This window comes from Mus caroli, unplaced genomic scaffold (genome assembly GCF_978045245.1).
Source record: "Mus caroli unplaced genomic scaffold, Mus_caroli_1 scaffold_13, whole genome shotgun sequence".
Taxonomy (NCBI): Eukaryota; Metazoa; Chordata; class Mammalia; order Rodentia; family Muridae; genus Mus; species Mus caroli.
In genome coordinates this window covers 20,640,110-20,664,983 of record NW_028227268.1, presented here as the reverse complement: position 1 = coordinate 20,664,983, position 24,874 = coordinate 20,640,110, and the positions used below count along the sequence as shown (strand labels likewise).

At 42.5% G+C, this 24,874-nt stretch overlaps 1 protein-coding gene across 1 annotated transcript in view; it reads right to left on the bottom strand.

Annotated features, from left to right (window-relative positions):
- Brca1 (BRCA1 DNA repair associated) overlaps nucleotides 1–24,874 on the bottom strand; it is a 61,361-nt gene that overhangs the window by 28,352 nt on the left and 8,135 nt on the right. The window contains exons 3-11 of the mRNA XM_085829552.1: nucleotides 20,657–20,710; nucleotides 16,479–16,556; nucleotides 14,785–14,873; nucleotides 12,813–12,952; nucleotides 11,803–11,905; nucleotides 10,371–10,416; nucleotides 8,813–8,889; nucleotides 4,155–7,448; nucleotides 3,228–3,298 (exon numbers count right to left, since the gene is read on the bottom strand). Coding sequence (XP_085685678.1) covers nucleotides 3,228–3,298; nucleotides 4,155–7,448; nucleotides 8,813–8,889; nucleotides 10,371–10,416; nucleotides 11,803–11,905; nucleotides 12,813–12,952; nucleotides 14,785–14,873; nucleotides 16,479–16,556; nucleotides 20,657–20,710 — 3,952 coding nt within the window. The remainder of the gene's footprint in view (nucleotides 1–3,227; nucleotides 3,299–4,154; nucleotides 7,449–8,812; nucleotides 8,890–10,370; nucleotides 10,417–11,802; nucleotides 11,906–12,812; nucleotides 12,953–14,784; nucleotides 14,874–16,478; nucleotides 16,557–20,656; nucleotides 20,711–24,874) is intronic.

Genomic DNA, 24,874 nt, shown 5'->3' with positions numbered 1-24,874 from the left:
TCTCTTTCTTTTGACCCTTGAAAGTGACTTTGCTTTCCACTAAAATCAAGCCATATTCTTCCTATAGCTATGATAAATTCATAGTTCCCAGGAGAATTTTATGATGAAAAAAACAAATAGAATGTTATTTTGAGCTTTACAAAGGTTCCCACTGCTACTGAGACTGTATTGCTGCCAACATCTGTAGTGCCACCAATGCCACCACGTGGTACCCTTGAGTACCGACATCACTGATCAAATCCTAGCCAAGGCCCCACACAGATATCAGACCAATTGTTTAAAAGCTGAATTAATAACACTCACAACTACGCCATCTAACTTCCACATGGCCAGTAAACATACCAGAAAATCAGAAAGAAAAGTAATCGGACCACTACTGCAGTGGCTTTTCCTACAGGAAGGAATGTACAGCTTAGACAAATTCTACTATAGGTATAGGTGCTCAAATGCACCAGGGAGGACAAAGCCAGACAGGTTACCATGTATATCTCTTTACATCAAGACTCCTTTTTCCAAAAGGGCCTCAAATGACATAACACGGCTCAGTTAATTAGCTAGTATTTTTAAGCGCTAAAGAACTTCGTCATTACTGCCCTCAAGTCAAAGTTCAGATTCCTAGATAAACCATTCCAAAGTCTGAGGACACCTTGACCCTATCTGTTATTGACGCCCAGCATTTCCCATCAGCCCAGCTTTCTAGAGACACTAGACTGCTCAGTGGCGGTCCCTATGCATTCAGGCCATCTGTATCTTTGCCTCAGTTCCCACATCCCCTCTTTTCCCATTTGGTAAACGTTTCTAATCTTTCAAAGCCCAGCAATAACTGTCTATCAGGACAGCAGTGTGCCTCATTACGTGGCTCAGGCTGCCAAAGCATCACTACATTCAGGGGAACACACAACGTCCCCGATGGGAGGAATCCTTGTTTATTTTGTGTTCTTTTTGTTTTGAAGACTGGTCTATGTATCCTCGGCTAGCTTCAAAGTTGAGATTCTCCTGACTAAGCTTCCCTCACACTGGGAATGCCAAGGTCATGGGTGTGCAAGGTATGCAACACTAAGTCCCATACCACTGCCCATCCCAGAGGAACTTCTCAGCCAGTGTTTAATATGAAAATGGACAAATGAATTAAATCTTTGGGTTATAAAATGGGGGGGGGGGGGTTGGCAAGATGGTTCAGTGGGAAAAGGTGCTTGCCACCAAGCCTCATGACAAGAGGTTAATCCTTAGGTCCTATGTGGTGGGTGGGAGGAGACAATCTTGCACCTTCACTGCACACACACACACCATGAGCATCAAAAAGTATATCAGTGATTCCACATAAGGCACTCTGCATCATCTCTTACCCCTCAGTTCTACATGAACATAGGGAAGGTCCCATTGCAATCATTTTGCTTGTCTGTGCTACTCAACATCAAAGCTACCTGTTTTGAATAGATACTTGATATAAAAACATTTAAAAAAAATGAGTACTGATCAAATAATGAACATCTTTCTGGGAATAGGATCAGAGACCCAAGAAACAACACAGTAGTGTATTGAATGTCAGATTTAATACAGTATGGCTAAGACAGATGGAATAAAAAGCTGAAACTTAAAAAACAAGCAGCTAAGGGACAGAATTAGGTGACAGACATATTGACAGAGCCCCAAATAAATCCAGAAAGGACCATTAGAAAATTTAAGTCTTTTAATCAATTTTTGTCTTATTTTGTTAAGACAAGGTGCCACTTTGTAGCCCTGGCTGGCCTGGCATTCACCATGTAAACCAGCCTGGCCCAGAACTCAGAGATCCACCTGCCTCTGCTACTGGGGTGCTGGAACCAACAGGGGATGCTGCCTTTGGTGACAACAAAGTGACCTTAGGAATACTAAGAATTCCCAGTTTCATTTAGTTTAGTACTTTTTAAGAAGAGAAGACGGCTGGAGAGATGGCTTAGCAGTTAAGAGCACTGACTGTTCCTCCAGAGGTCCTGAGTTCAAATCCCAACAACCACATGGTGGCTCACAATCATCTGTAATGTGATCTGACTCCCTCTTCTGGAGCAGCTGAAGACAGCTATAGTGTACTTACATATAATAAAATAAAATCTTTAAAAAAAAAAAAAGAAGAGGAAGAAAAGTCACTCATATGCTGCAGCTAAAAGCACATTTATGCTTTAAGAGAAACAAAAGCTATAGCAAGATGATCCAAACCACACCACGGGACCAGTGAGTGGGCTCACTTGCCACCACAAGAGGACCTGATTTGATCCTCAGTGCTGACGCACAGATTGTGTCACCTGACCTCCACCTGGTGGCATATCCACATACATACATACAAATATATAGTTAAAAAAAAAGAAGCTGGGCGTGGTGGCGCACATCCCAGCACTCGGGAGGCAGAGGCAGGCGGATTCGGATTTCTGAGTTCGAGGCCAGCCTGGTCTACAGAGTGAGTTCCAGGACAGCCAGAGCTATACAGAGAAACCCTGTCTCAAAAAACCAAAAAAAAAAAAAAAAAAAAAAAAGTATCGCTATTTTAATTCAGAGAAAATAAGCCAATTAACTGAGATCACATGGTCAGGCACAGAGAGCTCTGACCAATACTTGCTCCAGACTTGCTGCACACTCTGCCCAGGACTCTGTAGAGGAATACAGGGTGGGGAACCCTCAGAAGTTGCCCAGATAGTGAAAGATAAACACAGGAAAGAAATACCTAGGCAAATCTAAGGTTTGAAATGCAAGTTTAGGACTTTTTTTTTAAACAAAAAGAAAGTTAGGCAATAGACCTAGGTTCTGGCTGTGGGAATGTTTATCCCAAGAGCCTGTCCTGCCTCGAGTGCAGGAGCACTCACGTCATCTGTGGAAGTTACCAGGTGCAGGAATGAACACCATGGGCATTCGTTTCCAAGTGAAAGATAATAACAAGCAACTAGATAATAAAAGGCAAAAATTAAAAGAAATAATACAGTGAAAGGTAAGATGGCCTCTAGTGGAAAGAATCCTGTAGGCTTCAGTTTGGTTCAGAAAATAAACATATCCCTTTGATACAATAGTGCTTTCATATAATTTTGCTATAAGGTAAGTAGGATTTTCAGATCTGGCTGGGGTTCTACAGTTAAAAGGTAGCGAGTTCCACCCAGATGCTTTAGAAGTCTCCCTTGAGGGAACAAAGGACCATGTATGTATGAGAATGTAGGTTTACACTATCCAGAGGACATCACAAACGCGTGCCTGCTTCTTACCTGAGTGGTTAAAATATCTCCCTGCGAGCAGTCTTCAGAAAGGTTTGTTTCACTCTCGTATCCGGACGCCTCTTCACATAAAATGACAACACAATCAGAGACTCAGATGTAAAACTGGACCATGAACCCTGTAGCCTCAGTGCCCGATCCTCCCCTTGTGCTCTTCTACTTCTCCCTCATGTCACATAATTGACTACATTTGGGACACTGGACTTCCTTTCAGAACTCCCACAACAGGCTGGGTGAGGTAATGAATGTATTTAATCCCAGATTTTGGGAGGCAGAGGCTGGCAGATCTCTGTTCTAGGCTAGTCAGAGCTACATAGACAAACTGTCTAAAGCCAAAACCAAAAACAGACCCCAATCAAATCAGAAAAATTCTGCAATAAAAAGTAGAAGCAAGTCTGAAAATTAGTTTCTCAAGTTCATGCTTCCAGGCATTCTGGCTGCATGATGGCATTAAAATACTTCATTTTTAATTATGTATATGTCTGTGTGGGCTACTTATATATGAAGGCAGCAGACACGGGGGGAGCCAGAAGCATTAGATCCCAGACCCTGGGAGCTACAGGGAGTCACCTGAAATGGGCGCTGGGAACTCAACTTCGGCTTAAATAGAGCACCTGCTTTATTTTTTTAATGTGCATTTATGTTTTCCCTGCATGTATAAGTGTGAGGGTAATGGATTCCCCTGGAATTGAAGTGACCAAGAAAATGTGAGCTGCCACATGGAGGCTAGGAATTGAACCTACATCCTCTGAAAGAGCAGCCAGTGCTCTTACCAGCTGAGCCATCTCTCCAGCCTTCCCCCAACCCCAAAGGACCTACTCTTAACCACCCGAGATCTCTCCAGCCCCAAGGAGGAGATTCGACAGTGTATGTTCAGTCCACGTCTGTAGACTGGGGCAGATAAACCAACAAAACTACCTGAGTCTGGGACTATACTATCCTCTTCTTGGTCATTATCCTCTTCTAGGCAAGTTGCCATTTCCTCGTTATCTGAAATCAATTCCTTGTCACTTAGGAAAGCTTCCTCATTCCCAGACTGGTGACTCCTCGGTTTGGAAGGTGGATTAAAATTGGGATCCTGGGAGTTTGCAATTGCAGTTGACCCTTGGGCAGCACTGTGCTGTGAAGAGAACATGCTGCCAGAGCATCTTGGATCCTCACTCAGCTGATGCTCCTGAGATGCCTCTATCACAATCACCTCATTATTGCAGTCACTGATGCTACCCTTCCATGGTGCTTGGGTCCCCTCCGCTTTCTCCGGCATAGGCTGTGTCACAGCACTGCTGCATCTGTTCAGTTCAGGTGTGTTGCTTATTCTGCTCAGTAAGTGTTGGAAGCAGGGGAGATCTTCATCCTCAGTGGAGTCGCTCTCTTCTGAGGATTCTAGTTTCCTAGATGCTCTGGGGAGACTCCGAGACTTCGATGCATGGGTTACAGGACTAGGGCTCCTACTGGACTCTCTTCTTAGGATGCTTCCGTTAAAGACAGCAGATCTCTCCATTACGTCACCTTCACCAAAGCTAGTATGTCCCTGTATTTCAACATCATCTAGCAGGTCATCAGGTGTCTCAGAGCAAACCTGAAAAACCTTACCACTTCTCATAGATTGCTCAAGATGGTCTGAGAATAGACACGGAGAAAAGTCTGCACAGACAGCCTCACCCTCCTGCTTTTTTATTTCAAGATACTTATCACTTACAGGAACACTTTGCTGACAGACACCAGGCTGCGTACTATCTAATAGAAGCACGGTGTTTACCTTAGGCCCTCTGTTTCTACCTAGCTGTCCCGGGAAGGAGTCACCAGTGGAACATACTTCATGAATACTGCCTGAGCTGGCTTCTTGACAAGCATTTCCTCTGTTATTCAGGCTAATTGTGTGCACTGTACTCTGAAGAATGTTCTCATTTCCCACCGCCTTTTCAGTTGATGATGTATGTTTCTCAAATCGTCCCTCTGTCAGAGGTTTTCTATTGTCAATTTTTATAGATGACCTGGTGGGAGAAACTGATTGTTTAAAATGTGAGTTTTGTGAAATTCCCGATTTACCTGTGGCGCTGAGTCCATTCTCCCCGCTTCTGTAATGAGATGATGGGCAAAGCCTAGAACCTCTATCACACATTGTATCAGCAGCTAGCTTACCTTCCTGACAGGGCACAGGTAAGCCCACCGTGGCTGCAACTGCCTGTACGTGACTGATTTCAAACTCTTCCTGTCCCTGACGTTCTTTTTGTTTACCTTTAGCTGTCACCTTTGGACTCGCACAGTCCTTTTGGGGACTTCTAGGTTTTGAAAATAAAGCAAATGACTGACGCTTTGAAACTTGAAATGTATTCTGCAAATACTGAGTATCAAGTTCACTGTCTTCCATTTCTACTTTCTCCTGACTGTGGTTAAGCTCGTGTCTCAAGGGGGGCTTGAGACACTCTGTGCCACTCCCAGCATTGTTAGAGCCATGGACGAGTTCTTTGGGGTTCTCGCTTGCTACAAACTGAGTCATACACTGAGCGGATCCTGTTCTTGCATATCTGACAGTGTTAGCTTCCAGGACGGAGACACTGTTCTGAGTGTCGTAGTCAGTGTCAGGTACCAAGGACACGCTGGTGCTCTCCTCAGATCGGTCAGTGGTTTTGCCACTGGGCTCTCCTCTCAGGACCTGATCCCTGAGTTCTTTGGCACTGTCAGGTATTTGGCGTGTTTCAACTTGCTCTGTTCCTGTTTTCTGAGGGTTGGGATTGACAGGCCCTTGAGATTTTCGAGGACTTGAACAGCTAGTTAATAAACCAGCTTTGTTCATTAATTTCTCTTCTGGGAAAGCATCGCTGGCACGTCTCTTCCTTATGTGTTCATTTGGCTCGTTCTTCTTGGCATCCGCTGCAGGTTCAGTGTCTTCGATGAGTTGAGGCTCTCTAAGGTGCCTGGCTGGCTGTTGGTTGGAACTGTTTTTCTTTGTTTCTTCAGTGCTACCACAACTATCGATCTCAAGTTCAGCACAAGTAGGTGGGCTTGGATTTCTACTGATTGGTTCAAGTGGAAGAACACACCTGGTAGAAGACTTCTTCCTCAGCCTATTTTTCTTAGGTGCTTTTGAACTGCGGACATTTAATTCTACCTCCAAATCACTTACACTGTTGCTTTTAGATTTGGCTCCTGCTGTGGAAGCAGGCTCCTTTCTCAATGATTCCGTTGGACAGGCGTTTCTCTCTTTCTGGAGATTACTACCTTCTATTGTGTTCTCCTGACAGTTACTGGTAGTACTCACTGCTTGCTCATGTGGCTCCATTGGGCCAGCTCCCTGATTTGTGTTGTCGGGAGTCCTCTGAACACCTGCTGAATCTGCTTTCTTGATGAAGTCCTCAGGCTGAAGGGATGTACGTCTTTTACGTTTTAATTTATTTGTGAAGGGCTGCTCTTGTGTTATCTGTGGCTCTGTAATAAATGTGCCTATAATTTCAGTCACATGGTTCAGGTGAGGGCGGCTTCCCTTTCTCTGATAGGATTTCCCAAATATTTTATCATTGATATTATTCTCTACTGGTTTGGAGAAGTCTCTTCCACTTTTACACATTAAAGTATGATGGGGGTCGGGGGCTGCTAAGTCTGTTTTCCTTGAAGAACTGAAACCCCCATCCACTTCATTTGAAACTTCCAACACAACAGCTGCTTCAGCATTTGACTCGTGCCTCCCAGCAGATGCGCTGTCAGAAGTTAACATTTCACCAGTTCTGGAAAACCACTCATTAACTTTCTGAATGCTGCTATTTAGTGTTATCCAAGAAACATCGGTGGCAGGTCCAGAATTCTCAGGGCACAGACTTTGCGGGTGAGTCCACTTCTTTCTATCACTGAGGGAGTCAGCATTTGGACCCACCTTTTCCCCAGTGCTGGGAACCTGCCTGTCGTTACATGTTTCTTTACTTGCCGCCCATCTGCTCTGCTGGCTCACTGCTATGCCAGGCTGTTTGCTTTTATTACAGAATTCAGCCTTTTCTGCATTCATTCTGTCTTCAATGAGCAATAAACTGCTGGTCTCAGGCTGTAATGAGCTGGCATGAGCATCTGTGCCACATGGCTCCACACGCACGTTTGAAACAGAAATACTCTGACATTTTTCTGGATGCCTTTCAGTTGCATGATTCTCAGTAGGGTTCAAATCATCACTGCATTGATGATGTTCAATGTTTCTTATGCCCTCAGAAAACTCACAAGCAGCTGAAATACACAAAATAAGAAGGTTCTTAAAAATGGAATTATCATGAGAAACTACATACCAGATACAACTGGGGAATAGAAACCAATCCACTAACCTTATTTATTTATTTTTTAAATTTTAGATGTTCTTAAAAAAAAAATTAAGGGTCTATGTGTTTTGGCTTACATCCAAGTATGTGCACTACAGGCATGCCTGGTGCTCAAAGAAGAGAAAAGAGGGCTGCAGATCCCCTGGAACTCGAGTTTTGGATGCTTGCAAACTACCCAGTGTGGGTATTGGGAATCAAACCCAGGTCTTCTGCAAGAGGAACAAGTTCTCTTAACTGCTTTGCCAGTTCTCCAGACCCAGCACACTGGCGTTTTTTTATTTCTGTTTGTTGGAGGTAGGGTTTCTCTGTGTAGCCCTGTCTGCCTGAGAACTCTATGAGCCCAGGCTAGCTTCAAACTCACAGAGATTCACCTGCCTGTGCCTCCAAAGTGCTGGGATTAAAGGCTTCCATCACCACTAACTGGTTTCCACTGACTTCTTTAGAGGAGCTAACATCATAAACTACCAAATATACTGAAGATCTAGCTCATACAATCCTATTATGCAGATTCTGATATTTTCTCAAACACAGGAATTAGAGCACATATCTTATTTCCCTAGTCTCTTTCATTTTTTTTTTAAAGATTTACTTATTAATTATATGTGAGTACACTGTAACTGTCTTCAGTCACTCCAGAAGAGGATGTCAGATTTCATTATGGATCGTTGTGAGCCACCATGTGGTTGTGGGATTTGAACTCAGGACCTTCGGAAGAGCAGTCAGTGCTCCTAACCTCTGAGCCATCTCACCAGCCCCCATAGTCTCTTAAGATTGAAATAAAAGCAGATTAGTTCCAGCTTGGAAGGCTTAAACAAAAGTATGGATAAATTGCTCTGGGTTACATAGGACTCTAAAAAAAAAAATCACTGGCAGCTTTAGTTACACACGATACTACTCTAACCACCCCAGTCTAGTACTACTCACTATCTCACGATGGTAGCTCAAGAAAAAACAATGGCATTATAATTCCTTAAAAAAAGATTTATTTATTTTATATATGACACACTAGAAGAGGGCATTGGACCCCGTTACAGACAGTCATGAACCACCATGTGGTTGCTGGGAATTGAACTCAGGACCTCTGGAAATGGAGTCAGTGCTCTTAACCACTGAGCCATCTCTCCAACCCCCGACATTTTAATTCTTTAAAAAGATGGTGTGAATGATAAATGATAAATAAATTTGGCAAATGGCCTTCAGATGATTGGAATAATGGAACAGCATCACCCACCGCACTGCCCCTTAGTGTCACTATGTCAGGAAGGCCTGACTTACCCTCTCCTGCAGAGCGCACCTTGCCTTCATCTCCGGCTTCTTGAGGGGCGGTCTGTAACAATTCCCGGTCTCTCACACTAAAGGGGAAAAGACAACTCCTAATAAGAAATTCTATGCTCAGTCAAATATCAAGATCAATTATGTTAGTGTCTCTAGGTAGGGCTGGAACAACTGAGCTGACTGACTCACCTTCTGACATCTGTTCTCCAAGGACAGTCACTAAGGTCAGAGTAGTGTAGAATGTTGCTTTCTAGATATGCAAACACACACACAGACACATACATATACACACAGACACACACACTCACATACTCTTGCAAGCATGCTCACAGACCATTGATAAAGAAGGGGTTAAAAGATTCTAAGAACCAGAAGTTGGAAAGACCAGAGCAAAACAGTGTCTATTGAACATGACAGAGGCACTGTACATGAGCTCAAAGCAATTTTGGTTTACACAACATCTGTACATGATCAAGCCTATCAACATTCTAGCACAGAGAGGGGAGGGGTCATGAGCCACACCCCTAACTAAGGAGATGTAGATTCTGAGGGAGAGAGTTTCCTTCAAGGTTGTGGGGCCTTAGCGCAACCTATAAGCACACTCAGTGGATGGTCCAACACCTTGGAGTAATGAAGAAATGGTTCAGGGTTAAGAGCATGGGTTAATTTCCCAGAGGACCTGGGTTTGATCCCAGCAAGCACATGGTGGCTCACAAGCACCTGTAATGAGATCAGACGCCCTCTTCTGGTGCATCTGAAGATAGCTACAGTGTAATGTATAATAATAAACAAATTTTTGGGCTAAAGTGTGCAAGGACTGAGCGAGCGAGGCCAAGCAGAGAGAGCAGAGGTCCTAAATTCAATTCCCAACAACCACATGAAAGGCTCACAACCATCTGAACAGCTACAGTGTACTCATATACATAAACTAAACTAAATAAATCTTTTTTAAAAAAAAGATGTTTGGGTCAGGCATAGTGGTGGATGCCTTTGGTGACTTGAAAAGCAGCAGACGATATCTGAGACTTAGAGGTCTACATAGTGAGTTCCTGGACAGCCAGGGCTCTATAGAAAAACCCCACCCCAAAATAAATAATTATTACCATATATGAGAAACTCAGAGAACAACGATCTGGCAGAAACAAGTGCATGCTGACTTCCACTGTTATCTAAAACTCGTTTGGCATTAAAAAAGTATTCAGGGCTGGAGAGATGGCTCAGTGGTTAAGAACACTGACTGCTCTTCCAGAGGTCCTGAGTTAAATTCCCAGCAACCACATGGTGGCTCACAACCATCTGCACTGGGGTCTGATGTCCTCTTCTGGTGTGTCTGAAGACAGAAGTGTACTCATATACATAAAGTAAATAAATAATAAAAAAACCCCAACAAACAAACAAAAAAAGTATCCAACAAACAAAAAAAAATTTCCCAGAAAATAAAGTAGATAAAACTAAATGGTCCTTAAGGTTTTTTCTAATACTATGATCTAAATCTAGGCTCCTCAATACTAATTAGATATGACAATAGCTTCACAGACAAAGGCTCTCTTTGACTCACCTGCAATCACCTGGCTTAGTTACTGTCTCTTCAGAAGAGTCAGAGTCTAGAGAAAAACAAAGAAAATAAACCTAAAAATCAGTCAAGGTTTTTAAGGGTCAAACAAAACAAAAACAAACCAAAACCAAAAAACCAAAACCAAAAAAACCCCTGCTTTCTGTAAAATATACAATAGTTCATCCAGAAATATTAATTATATTTATAATTAATACCCACTATGTGGCAGGTACAGACACGTGGGGCAATACAGAGAAGTGGCCGAAAGCACAGGCCCCAAGGCCAGCTTCCTATGTCCAAATTCTTTTTTTTTTTTTTTTTTTAAAGATTTATTTATTTATTATATGTAAGTACACTGTAGCTGTCTTCAGACACTCCAGAAGAGGGCGCCAGATCTCGTTACGGATGGTTGTGAGCCACCATGTGGTTGCTGGGATTTGAACTCTGGACCTTTGGAAGAGCAGTCGGGTGCTCTAACCCACTGAGTCATCTCACCAGCCCCTATGTCCAAATTCTTAACCTCTTTTGAGTTAATTTTCTCATCACCTCAGGACTGACATTTTAGATAAGGTATAAAAAACTACAATAGCCCCTGTACTATAACCAAGTGCTCCTGAGTATTAGCCGATCACATCTGCACTCCTCCATTAATCCATCATCACTCGTATGTGCATGCACGTGCAGTGCGGATGTCAGAGAACAGCTTGTTGGAGCTGGTTCTCCTCCTTCCACCCTGTAGATTGTAGGCATTGAATTTAGGTGACAAGTACCTCACCAACTAAGATACCTCCCCAGTGTCTAGAATATTTTTACAAAACAAGATCTGCTATTGACGGAGACAAATGGTGGTGCCAGGAACTCAAAACACCACCATTCTTCCCAATTTGATTATTTACTATTACGGTGATGGTGGTGGTGGTGGTGGTGGTGATGATGATGATTTTGAGCTAGGGTCCTCTGTGTATCCCTGGTTGACCTCAAACTCACTGAGGATTCTCCTACTTTAGCCTCTTAGATGCTGGGCCTCTTAGATGCTGGAATGACAAATGTGCTAAGATAGAGAAGCCCGTCTGAGCGCTCAGTCTTTTTGGCCACCTTGAGATTGAACACAGAGCTTGTAGAATTTATCCTAGATCCTTCTAAATTCTATGGCAACCAAACATATTTTTTTTCTATTATGACTTTACATTTTTTCCTAAAATTCACTTAAACCCATAACCAGACATTTTTCCTTTTGTTCCTTTTATAAAGTAAGATTCTTCAAGATGTGAAGTTTTAACTTTTACAAAATCTATAATTTATGATAGAACCCATAAAAATATTTCATCTTCACTTACCAAAACTCCATGCAACATATATACATCTATGATAAAAACTCTAAGCCAAACAATCTAGCAAGTATCATTTCCAACTTAATAAAACCTGAGCCCCTTACCTAGTTCAATGTAGACAGATTTCTTTCGAGGTTGGGTCTGCCTGTTTTTCTTCACTGATCTCACGATGCCAAGGTTAGACACCTGGACACTGAGGCTGTCCTTCTGTCAAACAGTAAAGAGTGCCTAAGGTTTACTTTGTGGAATATTCTTTCAGATTTATTTTTCCAAAACTAATTATAATCATTAGAAGGCTGGCAACATAAAATGTATTTTTGAGAAGGGTAAATGATAAGAGGAAGAATCTGAGGGGGAGGCTACAAAGGAGGCACAGAGGTAGCAAGGGCGGGAACAGAGGGAAAGAACTATGAACAATGTCACTTGAAAATGTCACAGCGCATTAGTGTATGTAAGCACATGGACTGCATTACATACTGACTGAAAGCCATGAACCTCGCTAAGCGGCTTAGAGGTTAAGAGCATGAATTGTTCCTACAGAGGTTTCTAGTAGCAACATTGAACAGCTCACAGCTACATGTAACCTTAGGTAGAGTGGCTCTGATAGCCTCTTCTAGACTACAAAGCATCTATAGTCACATGCACAACCCCCACCACATACATAATTAATGATAAAAAAATCTAAAATATTTAAATAAAAGCACTTTAAAAAAGACGGACAGCCATAAAATCCCAGCATTCTAAGAATACTTAGAAGGTGTATTTTCATGATGTCCACCATCCACTGGAGCAGAGCAAGTCATTGTACTTTCTTTATTCTTACACTGGTTAACTTGAAGCAATTTGCAAACAATTTGCTTACAAAAGCTGAGGGATACTGTGTCCATTTCAGACCTGCATCAGAGCTGATGAAGTTGCAAAGCAGGCAAAGGGCCTATAGAGGGCCTGTTGATCACACCGGATGCCCCGACTTTCTGAACTTAATTCTTACTTATTAGAACACTTGTCCAGCCACTAAATGTACACTCACCATCCTCTCTCTACTAAGTTCTCATATAAATCCACACACTCACTAACTCACTAAGGCAGAAAAAAACGTGGAAAGCAGCTTTACCAAGGTGGCATTTCCAGGTTCGACCTGGGGAAGTCTTCTGACACGGTTCCGGTAGCCCACGCTCTGGATGATAGACTCCTCCTCATTCAAACGCTCACAAGAATTATTTTTCTTTTTTGAAAAACTAAAACCATTTGTAACTGTTAAACAAAAAGGGGCATGTTTCAGTTAGAAAAAGACATTAAATTAATCTTCACTAAGTATCCAAAAAGAATGCTGTGTTTGCTGTATAAGAATGGGGGAAAAAGCCTAGTGGTGGTGGCGTCAGCAGAAGAGGCAGAAGCAGGAGGGTGTCTGAGTTCAAGGACAGCCAGACCTACACAGAGAAACTCTGTCTCAAAAAACAAGCAAACAAAAATAATGCATTATGGGTATATTTAATATTCTTTGGCTTTTTTTTTTTTTAAAGGTAGGTTCTGTATAGCCTTCTTTAGTCTGGCATTTGATAGCTTTGAACTCCAAGATCCACCTGCCTTTCTGAGTGCTCGATTCAAGGTGTCTGCCATCATACTTGCCTATGTTTAAATTTTAACTATGTGTATGTGAGCATGACTTTATGTGGAGTACATGTGTCTAGATGCCTGCAGAAGTCAGAAGGCTTTGTAGCCCTAAAGTTGTAAGCCACCTGCTATGGCTGATGAGAGATGAGCCTGGGCCCTCTGTTAAGAAGAGCGGTTACACATTTTGAGATGTTGAGCTATCTCTCCAGCTCTAACTAACTATAATTGTTTTAAAAGTCCTGTTTAGAAATTCAAAGACTACTAAGTTATTTTTATTACCTCTGAAATACCTAAAAACTAATAAACTTGCTCACTAAAAAATTTACCACATTTCTCTAAAATGCTCCCAATTTCAGAAACATTGAGATATACATGCTAGGCAAGGTGGTAGTGGCACATACCTTTTTTTTTTTTTTTTCTAAAGATTTATGTAAGTACACTGTAGCTGTCTTCAGACACACCAGAAGCACCAGAAGAGGGCATCAGATCCCATTACAGATGGTTGTGAGCCACCATGTGGTTGCTGGGAATTGAACTCAGAACCTATTGAAGAGCGGTCAGTGCTCTTAACCACTGAGCCATCTCTCCAGCCCGGCACATACCTTTTAATCCTAGCACTTAGGAAGCAGAGGCAGGCAGACCTCTGAGTTCAAGGTCAGCCTTGTCTACAGAGAGTTCTAAGATAGCCAGGAACTATCTCAAAAACAAACAAACAAAAACAAGCAAACAGAAAAACACTTTAAGATTGACGTATAAAATGCAAGACTAATAGGAGTTGTTTAAAACCGCAGGCTGACAAGCTAGCTCAGCAGGTACAAGTGCTTGCCCTGGCGTGAGGACCTGAGTTTGATCGTAAATGATGGGTGAGGGCTAAAGTTAACCTGTAAGCCCCACCTGCCCAAGGACAGAGAACTTCCTGGAATGCTGGGAGCTGTAAGATTGGCTGTCCCAACTACAGAGGACAAGCTTGATAGGCAGGCGGGAAGTATATAGCCTGTGTGTTCTGTCTGTATGAGTACCTGACTAACAGAATTCAATGCCATCCTCTGGGAAGCCCAGGTATGTACCTGGCCAGTGTCCACTGTCCTATCTAGTATTGGGATAAAGCGAGCTCTAATTAGACAATCATGGATTTGGTCTTTTCCCTCACAATTTTCAGGTTTAACACCATGTAAAGGTGGAAGAAAAGTGAGGAAAGGCCACAGCGCCAACACTAACTCTATCAGTTCAATCCCTGAGAAACCTTGTCTCAAAAAATAATGAGGAGCAATCCCTGCAGATGACCTCTGGGTTCCATACAAACAGACACATCTGTCCCAGCCTGTGCTCCGGGCCTCCCAATAAATAAGTACAATAAGTAAAACATAATGTAACCAGACCAGTCTTATCACCTATTCACATACAACAGCTTCAAATGCACTCAGGTTTTAGGCCAGCCCCTCGAGCACTGCCTCAGGATGTACGACACTTACCCTGCATTCCCGTGTCAAGCTCAAAAGCAGCCATGATTTTCAGCAGCTCTTCAACAAGCTGACTAAACCTTGTGCTTCCTTGTAGGCTCCTGAAATCAGAAAGCACAACTCCAGAGAACTAGTCATTTGATCCCCAGCACAGTACAAACCCAGTCCTACTAGTGATATCACATTATAATCACTGAATCAGTGACATGACAATAAACTTCATGAGTATATTTATTTGGCTTTGATTTGGGGTGTCTGTATGTTTTCATTCTCTTTTTGACTATACAGATTTTTAAAATACTTTGGTAAAAGCCTTAAATTCCCTAACAGAATAGTCCTGAGCGTAGCATGGCTGTGTCTGCCTGTGACCCCAGTATGCAGGAAGGAGACAGAGATAGAGGAATAGACTCAAGACCAAGCTGGACTACACGACACTGCTCCAAACAAACCAAAAAACCAGCAGAGTAGCACACTCCTGTGTCTCTGCAGAAGCAGGAGGATCTCTAGTTTGAGGTTAGTCATGGTCATTTCCAGTCCAAAGAGAGACCTTGTCTTTTTTTTTTTTTTTTTTTTTTTTGGTTTTTCGAGACAGGGTTTCTCTGTATAGCCCTGGCTGTCCTGGAACTCACTTTGTAGACCAGGCTGGCCTCGAACTCAGAAATCCGCCTGCCTCTGCCTCCCAAGTGCTGGGATTAAAGGCGTGCGCCACCACGCCCGGCTGAGAGACCTTGTCTTAACCCATCCCTGCCACAAAATTCTACCCTGAATACAGAGTAGATATAAATCAACATCAGAAAGAATGTACGATTGATCCTTAACATCCCAACCCAACCCTTACTGCCAGCACTTCTCCTCGGACTTCCATCAAATAGTAATTTTGTCATTTTGAAAATAGACACCAAAATCTGAAGAGAGACTTAGGCTTAGGAAGAATATAATTAATTTTTCTTTTAAAAATATCTGACAGCCTATTATGATCTAAACACTGGCAAAACAGGACTGACTGAAAGAGATAAAGCATGTGCCCTAACAGAACTAACCGTGGTAGGCGATGTACGGCTGACCTAAGTGCAGCTCCATCTGAGAGACTGAGTGTGTTATCTATGGCCATCGCACCTGAGCACACTGCGGTTGGGAGCTAAGCAGGATGGGGGCTGACTAGCATGTGGGTGGGAGAACAAGGCAAAAGGTGGTAAGACGTTGACAGCAGATGTCTCATAAAAACTTCCAAGGAAATAACTTCATAGACAGTCATAAACTACAAACACCCTTAATCTCTGAGTCAACTCTCCAGCCCTTATTCTTAAATTAAAAAAAAAAAAAAAAAAACCCAAACAAAAAACAAGTAATTAATGGATTGATTAGAGAAAGAGTGCGTGTATGCCAGAGTTCATGCTTGGAGGCTAGAGGACAGGCTGAAGAGTCAGTTCTCACCTTCCATCATGGGTCTTGGGAACCAAACTCAGGTCTTCAGCTTGACAGCAACTTTACCTGCTCAGCCACGTCAGGCAAGATGCCTGATTTATGTGGTACTGTCAAGCGAAGTCAGAGGCCTTGTGTCTACTTAGTAAGCACCTCTAGTCCCCAAACACATTAGTATATTTTTCTATTGGTGAATGGTTTCATAGAAATATTACTTACATATTAATTTCTACCTTTTCCTGCCATGTTGCTTCCAACCACCCATGAGTACAGAAATTATGTACCTTTTGGTTATCTCATTCTTACACAAAGGACATTGTGAAGGCCCTTTCTTCTGGTTAAGAAGTTTCAGCATACAAAATCTATAAATTAGAAAGAGAGGAAGAAAGAAAACCAATTTAAGTTACTTTTTTTTTCTTTTATAGAAAGAACACTCAAAAGGCAATAGCCATGAATGCCTTTAAGAGTCATTTAAAGAGTAATGGCAGGTAAATTACAACCAATGATTGTTCAGTAATTATTTTTAGATGCTGCATAAGCAGAAAAATCAAATGATATAAGAAATGACCTATGAAAATTGCACTTACCTGCATATGACTTACTGTTATGATCAAGTAAAACACTAAAAAAATTAATGCAGCATATTTAATGATATATTCATAATTACTTCATGCTGCATAATCAGATATAAATGCTTAAGTAGTTAATATAAAATGGTTATATTAGTTTAAAGGCTCAGGACCAGGTGCCAGATACATATATATATATATATATATATATATATATATATATATATATATGTATATATACACACACACACACACATACATATATAAACATGCGTGCCAGTATGTGCCTGTGTGTGTGTGTTGTGTATGTGTGTATGTATTAGAGATAAAGTGCTTGTCTAGTATACATAAACCCCAGGTTTGTTTTTTTGGACCAAGTAAACAAAAACTCTGCATCTCACTACAGATCCACAGTAACTAAAATCATATCATTCTACTCTGGCACGGTGCGCACGCCTTTAATCCCAGCACTCGGGAGGCAGGGGCAGGTGGATTTCTCTGAGTTCAAGGCCAGCTTGGTCTACAAAGTAAGTTCCAGGACAGACAAGGTTCTACACAGAGAAACTCTATTAAGAGAGAGAGAAGGGGCGGGGGTGGGGGGGGGGGAGGAAGGGAGAGGGAGAGAGAGACTGAGATAAAAGAAAAGATAATCTTGTTGTGAAGCTACATGTGTGGTTAGCATTTGTAAAGGTTCTTTGAATTCAAAGCCAGCCTGATCTAGAGAATGAGTCCCAGGATGGCTAAGACTCTTTTTTTGTTTGGTTGCTTTTTTTTTCTTTTTTTTTTTGAGACAAGGTTTTTCTGTGTAGCCCTGGCTATTCTGGACTCACTTAGTAGACCAGGTTGACCTCAAACTCTGAGATCCACCTGCCTTTGCCTCCCAAATTCTGAGATTAAAGTGCAGGCCACCACACTCAGTGATAGCCAGGGCTCTTAATCCAATCATTCTCCACTTTATTTTTTGAGACAGGATCTCTGACTGCACCCGGGGCTTGTTGATTTGGCTATAATAACTAGCTAGCAAGCCCAGGGACCCTCCTATCTCTCCTTCCCCAGCCCTGGGATTCCAGGCACACACAGCCATGCTTAGCTCTGGGTCCTGGGCACATAAAGACCTTAGTTTTGTATGGTGCATACTTTGGCAACTGAGTCATTTCCTCAACCCAAAAGTCACTCCACACACAAAAAGGAACTGGAATGGATCATGGACAAGCAGTAGAGATTCAGTGGTGATAATTAACGATGTGACTCAGGCACACAACTAACTCATAACTGGTACCACTCCAGATAGAGTAAGTGCCAAAGCAAAGGAAAATCCTTGCTATTTTAACGGACATGATAGGGCAGGGAATAAAAAGCAGATACCAACATTAATGAAAACCAAGAAAGATGAAAGAAATTGAAAAGTTAGTGATAATAGTGAACCAGGAGACAAATGTAGTGTATGGCCAAGTCTCTTAACATATATTTCCCTCTTTTTAAATTCCTTATCTTTAAATGCTTTATTCAGTAGTGTTGGATAGGGCTAAGAGAACAGCAAGCTCTTACAGGATGCTGTTGCTACTGACCCATAAACTCCCTGAGGAGTAAGCTTTAAGAATTGCACTATCTGGTAAAACAGCTCCCAGACAGATGCGCCTCCTGAGCACTTGCAATGTGTCAGCCTGAACTAAGGTACAGTAAATATGGAACACATGGGCACATGGAGTCTGTAACTCTCACTCCTGGGAGTAAATGTTTTCGCTTACAATTTTAGTTCATAGCTGGCTGGCTCCAGTGCTCTGGGCCAGAGGCAAGGTAGAAATATCAAGGCAACAGGGACGGTGGAATTGTAGAGGGGACAACACAGAGACAGTGGAGGGGAGGAAAACAGAGGAGGGGTAAAGAACCATGAACAAGACAGAACCCAGTAGACTATTACCTCAAATTAGCCCTATCTTAGAATGTTCCCATCATGTCCCAAAATGCCATTAAGAGGACTAGAAATATGGCTCAGCAGTTAAGGGCTTGGATTGCTGTTATAAAGGACCCGAGTTCAGTTCTCAGCACCCACAGATAGCTCAAAAATGCTTGGAACTCCTACTCCAGGGAATCCAACACCTTCCTCTGGCCTCCATGGGCATCTACACTCATATACACATGCTCTGACATGACCCACATGAGTGCACATGATGAAAAATAAAATCGAAAAAAGAAACTGTTCCTACACAATATATAGTTTAACATGTAGAAGCCAGACGGCCAGAAAGTTGTTAAATAACAATAACAAAAATTACTATTTCCATTATTCTTGCTTCCTGGGTCAGGATGTGAGCTCTACTGTTCTAGCACCATGCCAGTCACACCCCCTGCCAGGCCCCTGCTGTGATCCCGGCGTCCATTTGGAACTGTAAGCCACAGTTAAACGCTTCCTTCTATAATCTCTCTTGGTTACAGTGTTTTATCCCAGCCACAGTAACTAAGACAAGGTGTAAGCTATCATGACTGATTTAGATGCCCTCACTCAAAGGCTAGATGCTGTGGCGCACACCTGTATCGTCAGTATTTGGGAAGTAGACGCAGGAGGACCACAGGAAGCTCAGAGCCCATCTGGTCTACATATCGAGCTCAAATCTACTCAGGGACACACAGTTGAAAAAACAAAAGAAGAAAAAAAAAAAAGGAAAACATAACAAAGCACCCCTGTGAAGCATCTCTGTCAACAGTTGCAGGCTAACCCTAAGATTCATTTTGAATTTCATAGACTGCTAGAACTATAATATCAGAAACTGTTTAAACAACAAAAAAGACCAAGATTCTTATCAGCCTTCCCTCAGAATGGGTGAGATAGGTCTCATGGATACCAAAATCTTTGGATACTCAAGTTCCTTACATAAAAAGATACATAGTTTACTTAGAATAGGTAATGTAATAAAATATAAATGATCCAGGGCTGGAAAGATGGCTCAGTGGTTACAAGGACTTGCTGCTCTGGCAGCCGACCCGAGCTTGCTTCCCAGCATCCACACTGGACAGCTTACAACTACCTGTAACGCCAGCTCCTGGAGATCCAACACATACATGCATACATTCACATAAGCAAAGATACACACGTAAATAGAAATTTATTTGTAAATTAAATGATACATGGCTATGATTTTATATACTTTAGGGAAAAATGAAAAGGAGAAAAGGTTTGTGTATGTTCAATGTAGATGCAATTTGTTTCCTGATTTCCAGGATATTTTCAACCCATGGGTGATTCATTCAGCCAATATATAATCTCTAGATATGGAGGGCTACATGTGACTGGAATTACTGATATGAATGAATTGTAAAATAAATATATATTGTTCAGATCCCTGTTTTCATCAACACCACAAAACTCACACACTGCACCTCCTACTCAGGAAGAGCGCACGGTCACTTAGGAGTGAACGGAGACAAGAAGGGGGTGATGGCTGAAACGGAGCTGCTCATTTCACAACTGCTTTCAACCTACATTCACCCTTGGACACCAAAATCCAACAGAACCTCGTACAACATGGCTATGTGATTTTGTTTGTTTTTGTTTTTCGAGACAGGGTTTCCCTGTATAGCCCTGGCTGTCCTAGAACTCACTCTGTAGACCAGGCTGGCCTCGAACTCAGAAAGCCACCTGCCTCTGCCTCCCGATTGCTGGGATTAATGGCGTGCACCAGCACGCCCGGCGGCTATATCATTTCTTATGCACAGATAAACTATGTGACAACTTTATCAAGAACGATGGCTACAGCCAATATACATGAGGAATTCCTAGGTGTTCCCTGAGGAAACAAGACTAGTTTTCTCGTCATTTAACTGAAGAAACAAATGCTGTGCAGTGAAGAACACGTGCAAAAGCTACTAATGGATCTACAAAATCATTCACTTACTTGCAAAATATGTGGTCACATTTTGTGGAAACAGGTTCTTTGATCAGTTCCAAACTAGAAAGGAAGAATAAGTGTGGCTTAGTAGTTGTTTATACACAAACAAACACTTGTTTTTGGTTAAAGAGGTTCAGCTTTAAGTTGCTGTACCTGAGCCTGGATATAGATTTAGGACAGTGGTTCACAACCTGTGTGGGTCGTGACCTCTTTGGGGGTTGAATAAACCTTAGACCATTGGAAAACACAGATAACGCAGATATTTACAACTCACGACAGTAGAAAAATTATAATCATAAGTTAGCAACAAAAATAATTTTATGGTTGAGGGTCATCCCCAACATTAGGAATTGTATTAAAGGTCAAAGCATTAGGAAGGTTGATAACTGTAATATTCAAAATGAATTTAAGACCACCCAGTACCTTCCCCCTTCGAAAAGGGCTTTCCAAACTGTACTAGCAGGCCAAGTGCAGAGCCAGATAAGGAAGCTGGCTGACTAAACAAATGTAAAAACAGTTTTAGCAGTCAAAATGACTGAGCCTACAAGCTGCCAAAACAATATTAGCTGTCCTCAGAGAAATAACCATAATAAGATTAGCAATTCTCCTGCCCCCACCCCCCGCCCCACATTGCATTCTGACAAAGACCAAAAACCACCCTGACCTTGTTGTGAGAGTTCCCCTAACGTTAAGAGCTGTGGCGTTAATAGCTGATCCATAAGTTCAAACTGAATTACTGCTTTGCTGACCAAATCATAATAACCCACCATGGGGGCAAGCAAAGTGAGTCAGTAGGCCAAACGGTTACTTAGTCACCATACAAACCAACCAATGCCTGAAAGGGTTACTTGCTACACCAATGAAACTCTGTTGCTCAAATCTGCCCCTTACAAAGGTATAAAAAGTGTGTTCTCTCTTTGTTCTGGGTCTCTCCTCTGGCCTGCGTGCTGGGAGGGAAGTCCCCAACATGTTGGATCAATAAAAATCCTCATGTGGGTTGCAGCGATGGCGGCAGTCTTTGTGGTTCTTGTGAGTAAGGGTCTTTTGGCGAACTCCAACAGAACCACTATTTTAGAATAATTCAGTATCAAAGGTCTGCCCTGCTAGGAACAAATTGCAGAGGAGAAAATTTGATCCTGTGGGTGTGCTGGTGCCTCCACCCCTGGAGAGGCAGAAAGGAAGCAGGTGGATTCTGAGAGTTCAAGACCTGTCAGGCTTCCACACTGAGACCCTGCCTCAAAGGAAACAAAACAAAAGATCCGTTCATCAGGCACTCAGAAAGCAGACAGAAATACCGGTCTCCTCAATGCTCTGGATTACTGCCAGCATCTATAAGATTAAGTTGGGAATGAGGCTCAACAGCAGAGCACCTCCCAACCAAGTTCAAGGCCCTGGCTTGACAACTGATACTTCTTTCACATTGGTTATTTTCACTCTGTCAGGCATCATTTCCAACGCATATCCTGAATCTTAACTAGACTCTACAAACACACACACACACACACAAATTGTCCTTAGTGTGGTAGTGTAGTCCCACAATTCCAGAACTTGAAAAATAGAAGCAGGAGAATGAATTTGAATGAATTTGGGTCATCCTGGACATACTGAAAGTTCAAGGCCACCCTTGAACCCTCCACCCCCAGTCAAACCAGTGGCTGAAAAGATGGGAGATGGCTCAGCAGTCAAGAGCATTTGCTAGTCCTGCAGAGGACCTGACCAGTCCCCAGCACCCGCATCACGTAGCTCACAACTGTCAGGAGCTATAGCTCTAGAGGACCTGATACATTTTCCTGGGCTATCTAGGAACCTAAACACATGTGACATACCTTGATATGGACAGTCACACACACAAAACCCTTAAAAAAAAAAAAAAAGACAGAAAGGTTTGCTTTTTTTTTTTTTTTTTAAGATTTATTTATTTTATTGTATGTAAGTACACTGTCGCTGTCTTCACCAGAAGAGGGCATCAGATCTTGTTACGGATGCTTGTGAGCTACCATGTGGTTGCTGGGATTTTGAACTCAGGACCTTTTGGAAAAGCATTCAGTGCTCTTAACTGGTGAGTCATCAATCCAGTCCCCTGAAAGGTTTGCTTTATAGCAAGCTTTCCCTTAGTTATAATTTAAAAAAGAAAAGAAAAGAAAAAGACTGACTTTTGTGAGGACGTGTGCCTGTGGGTATATGTGGGCACATTTATGCAATGTCCTTGGGTGCCAGAAGAGGGTGTCAGATTCCCTGAAACTACAGGCTGTTGTGAGCAACCTGATGAAGGTGCTAGAAACTGAACCTGCGTCTCTGAAAGAGCAGCAAGTGCTTTTAACCACTAAGTCACCTCTCCAATCCATTGTAAGTTTTTACTTGCTTGCCTTTTAATTGTGTGTGAGTACATAAGTAGAGGTCGGGGAGTGTACTGGCTGGTTTACTGTCAACTTGACACAAACTGGAGTTATCAGAGAGAAAGGACATTCAGGTGAGGAAATGCCTCCATGAAATCCAGCTGTAAGGCATTTTCTCAATTAGTGATCAAGGGTGGAGGGCCCCTTGTGGGTGGTACTATCTCTGATCTGGTAGTCTTGGGTTCTATAAGAAAGCAAGCTGAGCAAGCCAGAGTAAGCAAACAAGCCAGTAAGAAACATCCCTCCATGGCCTCTGCATCAGCTCCTGCTTCCAGCCCTGACTTCCTTTGGTGATGAACAGCAATGTAGAAAGTGTAAGCTGAATAAACCTTTTCCTCCCCAACTTGCTTCTTGGTCATGATGTTTGTACAGGAATAGACACTCTGACTAAGACAGGGAACAACCAAGTGAAGTTAGTCCTCTTAGCACCTTTATGAGTGTTTTGTTTTTTTCCTCTTTTTTCGAGACAGGGCTTCACTCTGTAGACCTGACTGTCCTGGAACTCACTCTGTAGACCAGGCTGGTCTCGAACTCAGAAATCTACCTGCCTCTGCCTCCCACATGCTGGGATTAAAGGCGTGTGCCACCACTGCTCAGCTATGAGTGTTACCAACTAAGGTCACCAGGCTTGTGAGCCATCCCACTGGCACATCCATGAGTTTTTAAATGTAGAAGATTTTTAGTCAGTATTGCTCCATCCCCCCAGAATCTGAATCATCATCCCTTTGTACAGTGTTAAATACCTTTGTGTGTTACTGGGTACTAAACCCAGCCTAGCTCTGCTTTAGTCCAGTATATCCAGGCTGTACTCATAACTGCTAACAGATCAGTAGAAGTTTGCCATGAAATCGGGTGCTAGGCTATAAAAGTGTCTGTGTTCCAGTAACATTAAATTGACTTACTATGGCCCCAGAGCTAACAAGCAATGATGCCTGTCACCCCACTCCACCGATTCTGTGTCACTATGTAACTCAGGCTGGCTTTGAACTCATAACTCAGTTCTGAAATCCTGGTATTCTAGGTATATGCCACTATATCAAGCTGGCAATTTAGACATACCACAGCAAGGGCATAAAATGCTCCTTTAAATGAAAAGGTAAAAGTTCATCAAAGGTAGGTATGCACTGAGAGGGGGGAGTGGAAAAACACCATAGTGTATGCAGGGTTCAGTATTATCTGAGGTTACAAGACACCCTTTAGAGATCTTGGAGTGTATGTACCCTAGCCATGGTTATGTGAAGCCTAGTGTATATATTTTCGATTGCCTCGCAGTACTTAAAAAAATGTACTTATGTACTGTGTATGTACTGGGCGATATGTGAGTGTGTGCACTTGCCATGGTGCACATGTGGAAGCCAGAGAACAATCTGTGCGTCCTAAGGATCAAACTCAGGCCATCAGGTGGTAAGTGCCTTTACCTGCTGAGACATCTTAACAGCCCACCTCACAGCGCTGTGTTGGCATGGATTGGGATTGACTTTTTAAAACTGAGTAGGACAAGTTCAAGCATTTGCACAAATAAAATAGGAAAACGAGCTGCACAAACTTATCATCCAGAAGGAAGAAATGTGCTAGAAGGAAAATCTAAATAGGACAAAAGGACACAGCGCAGTGCACATGAGCAGGTCTATATAGAACGGCACAAAAAATACACAAACAAGGAAGTGACGTCAGAGGACAGCTGAGTCATAAGGGACAAACTGCAATCACTGGAGAAGGAGCAGAGACAGCAGAGAAGTGAAGCTGAGCAGGACCGTGCCTGGTGGTAGCACATGCCAGCCACTCTGCTGAGAGGGCATCATGGAGGCCTGCAGTAGAGGACAGAGGT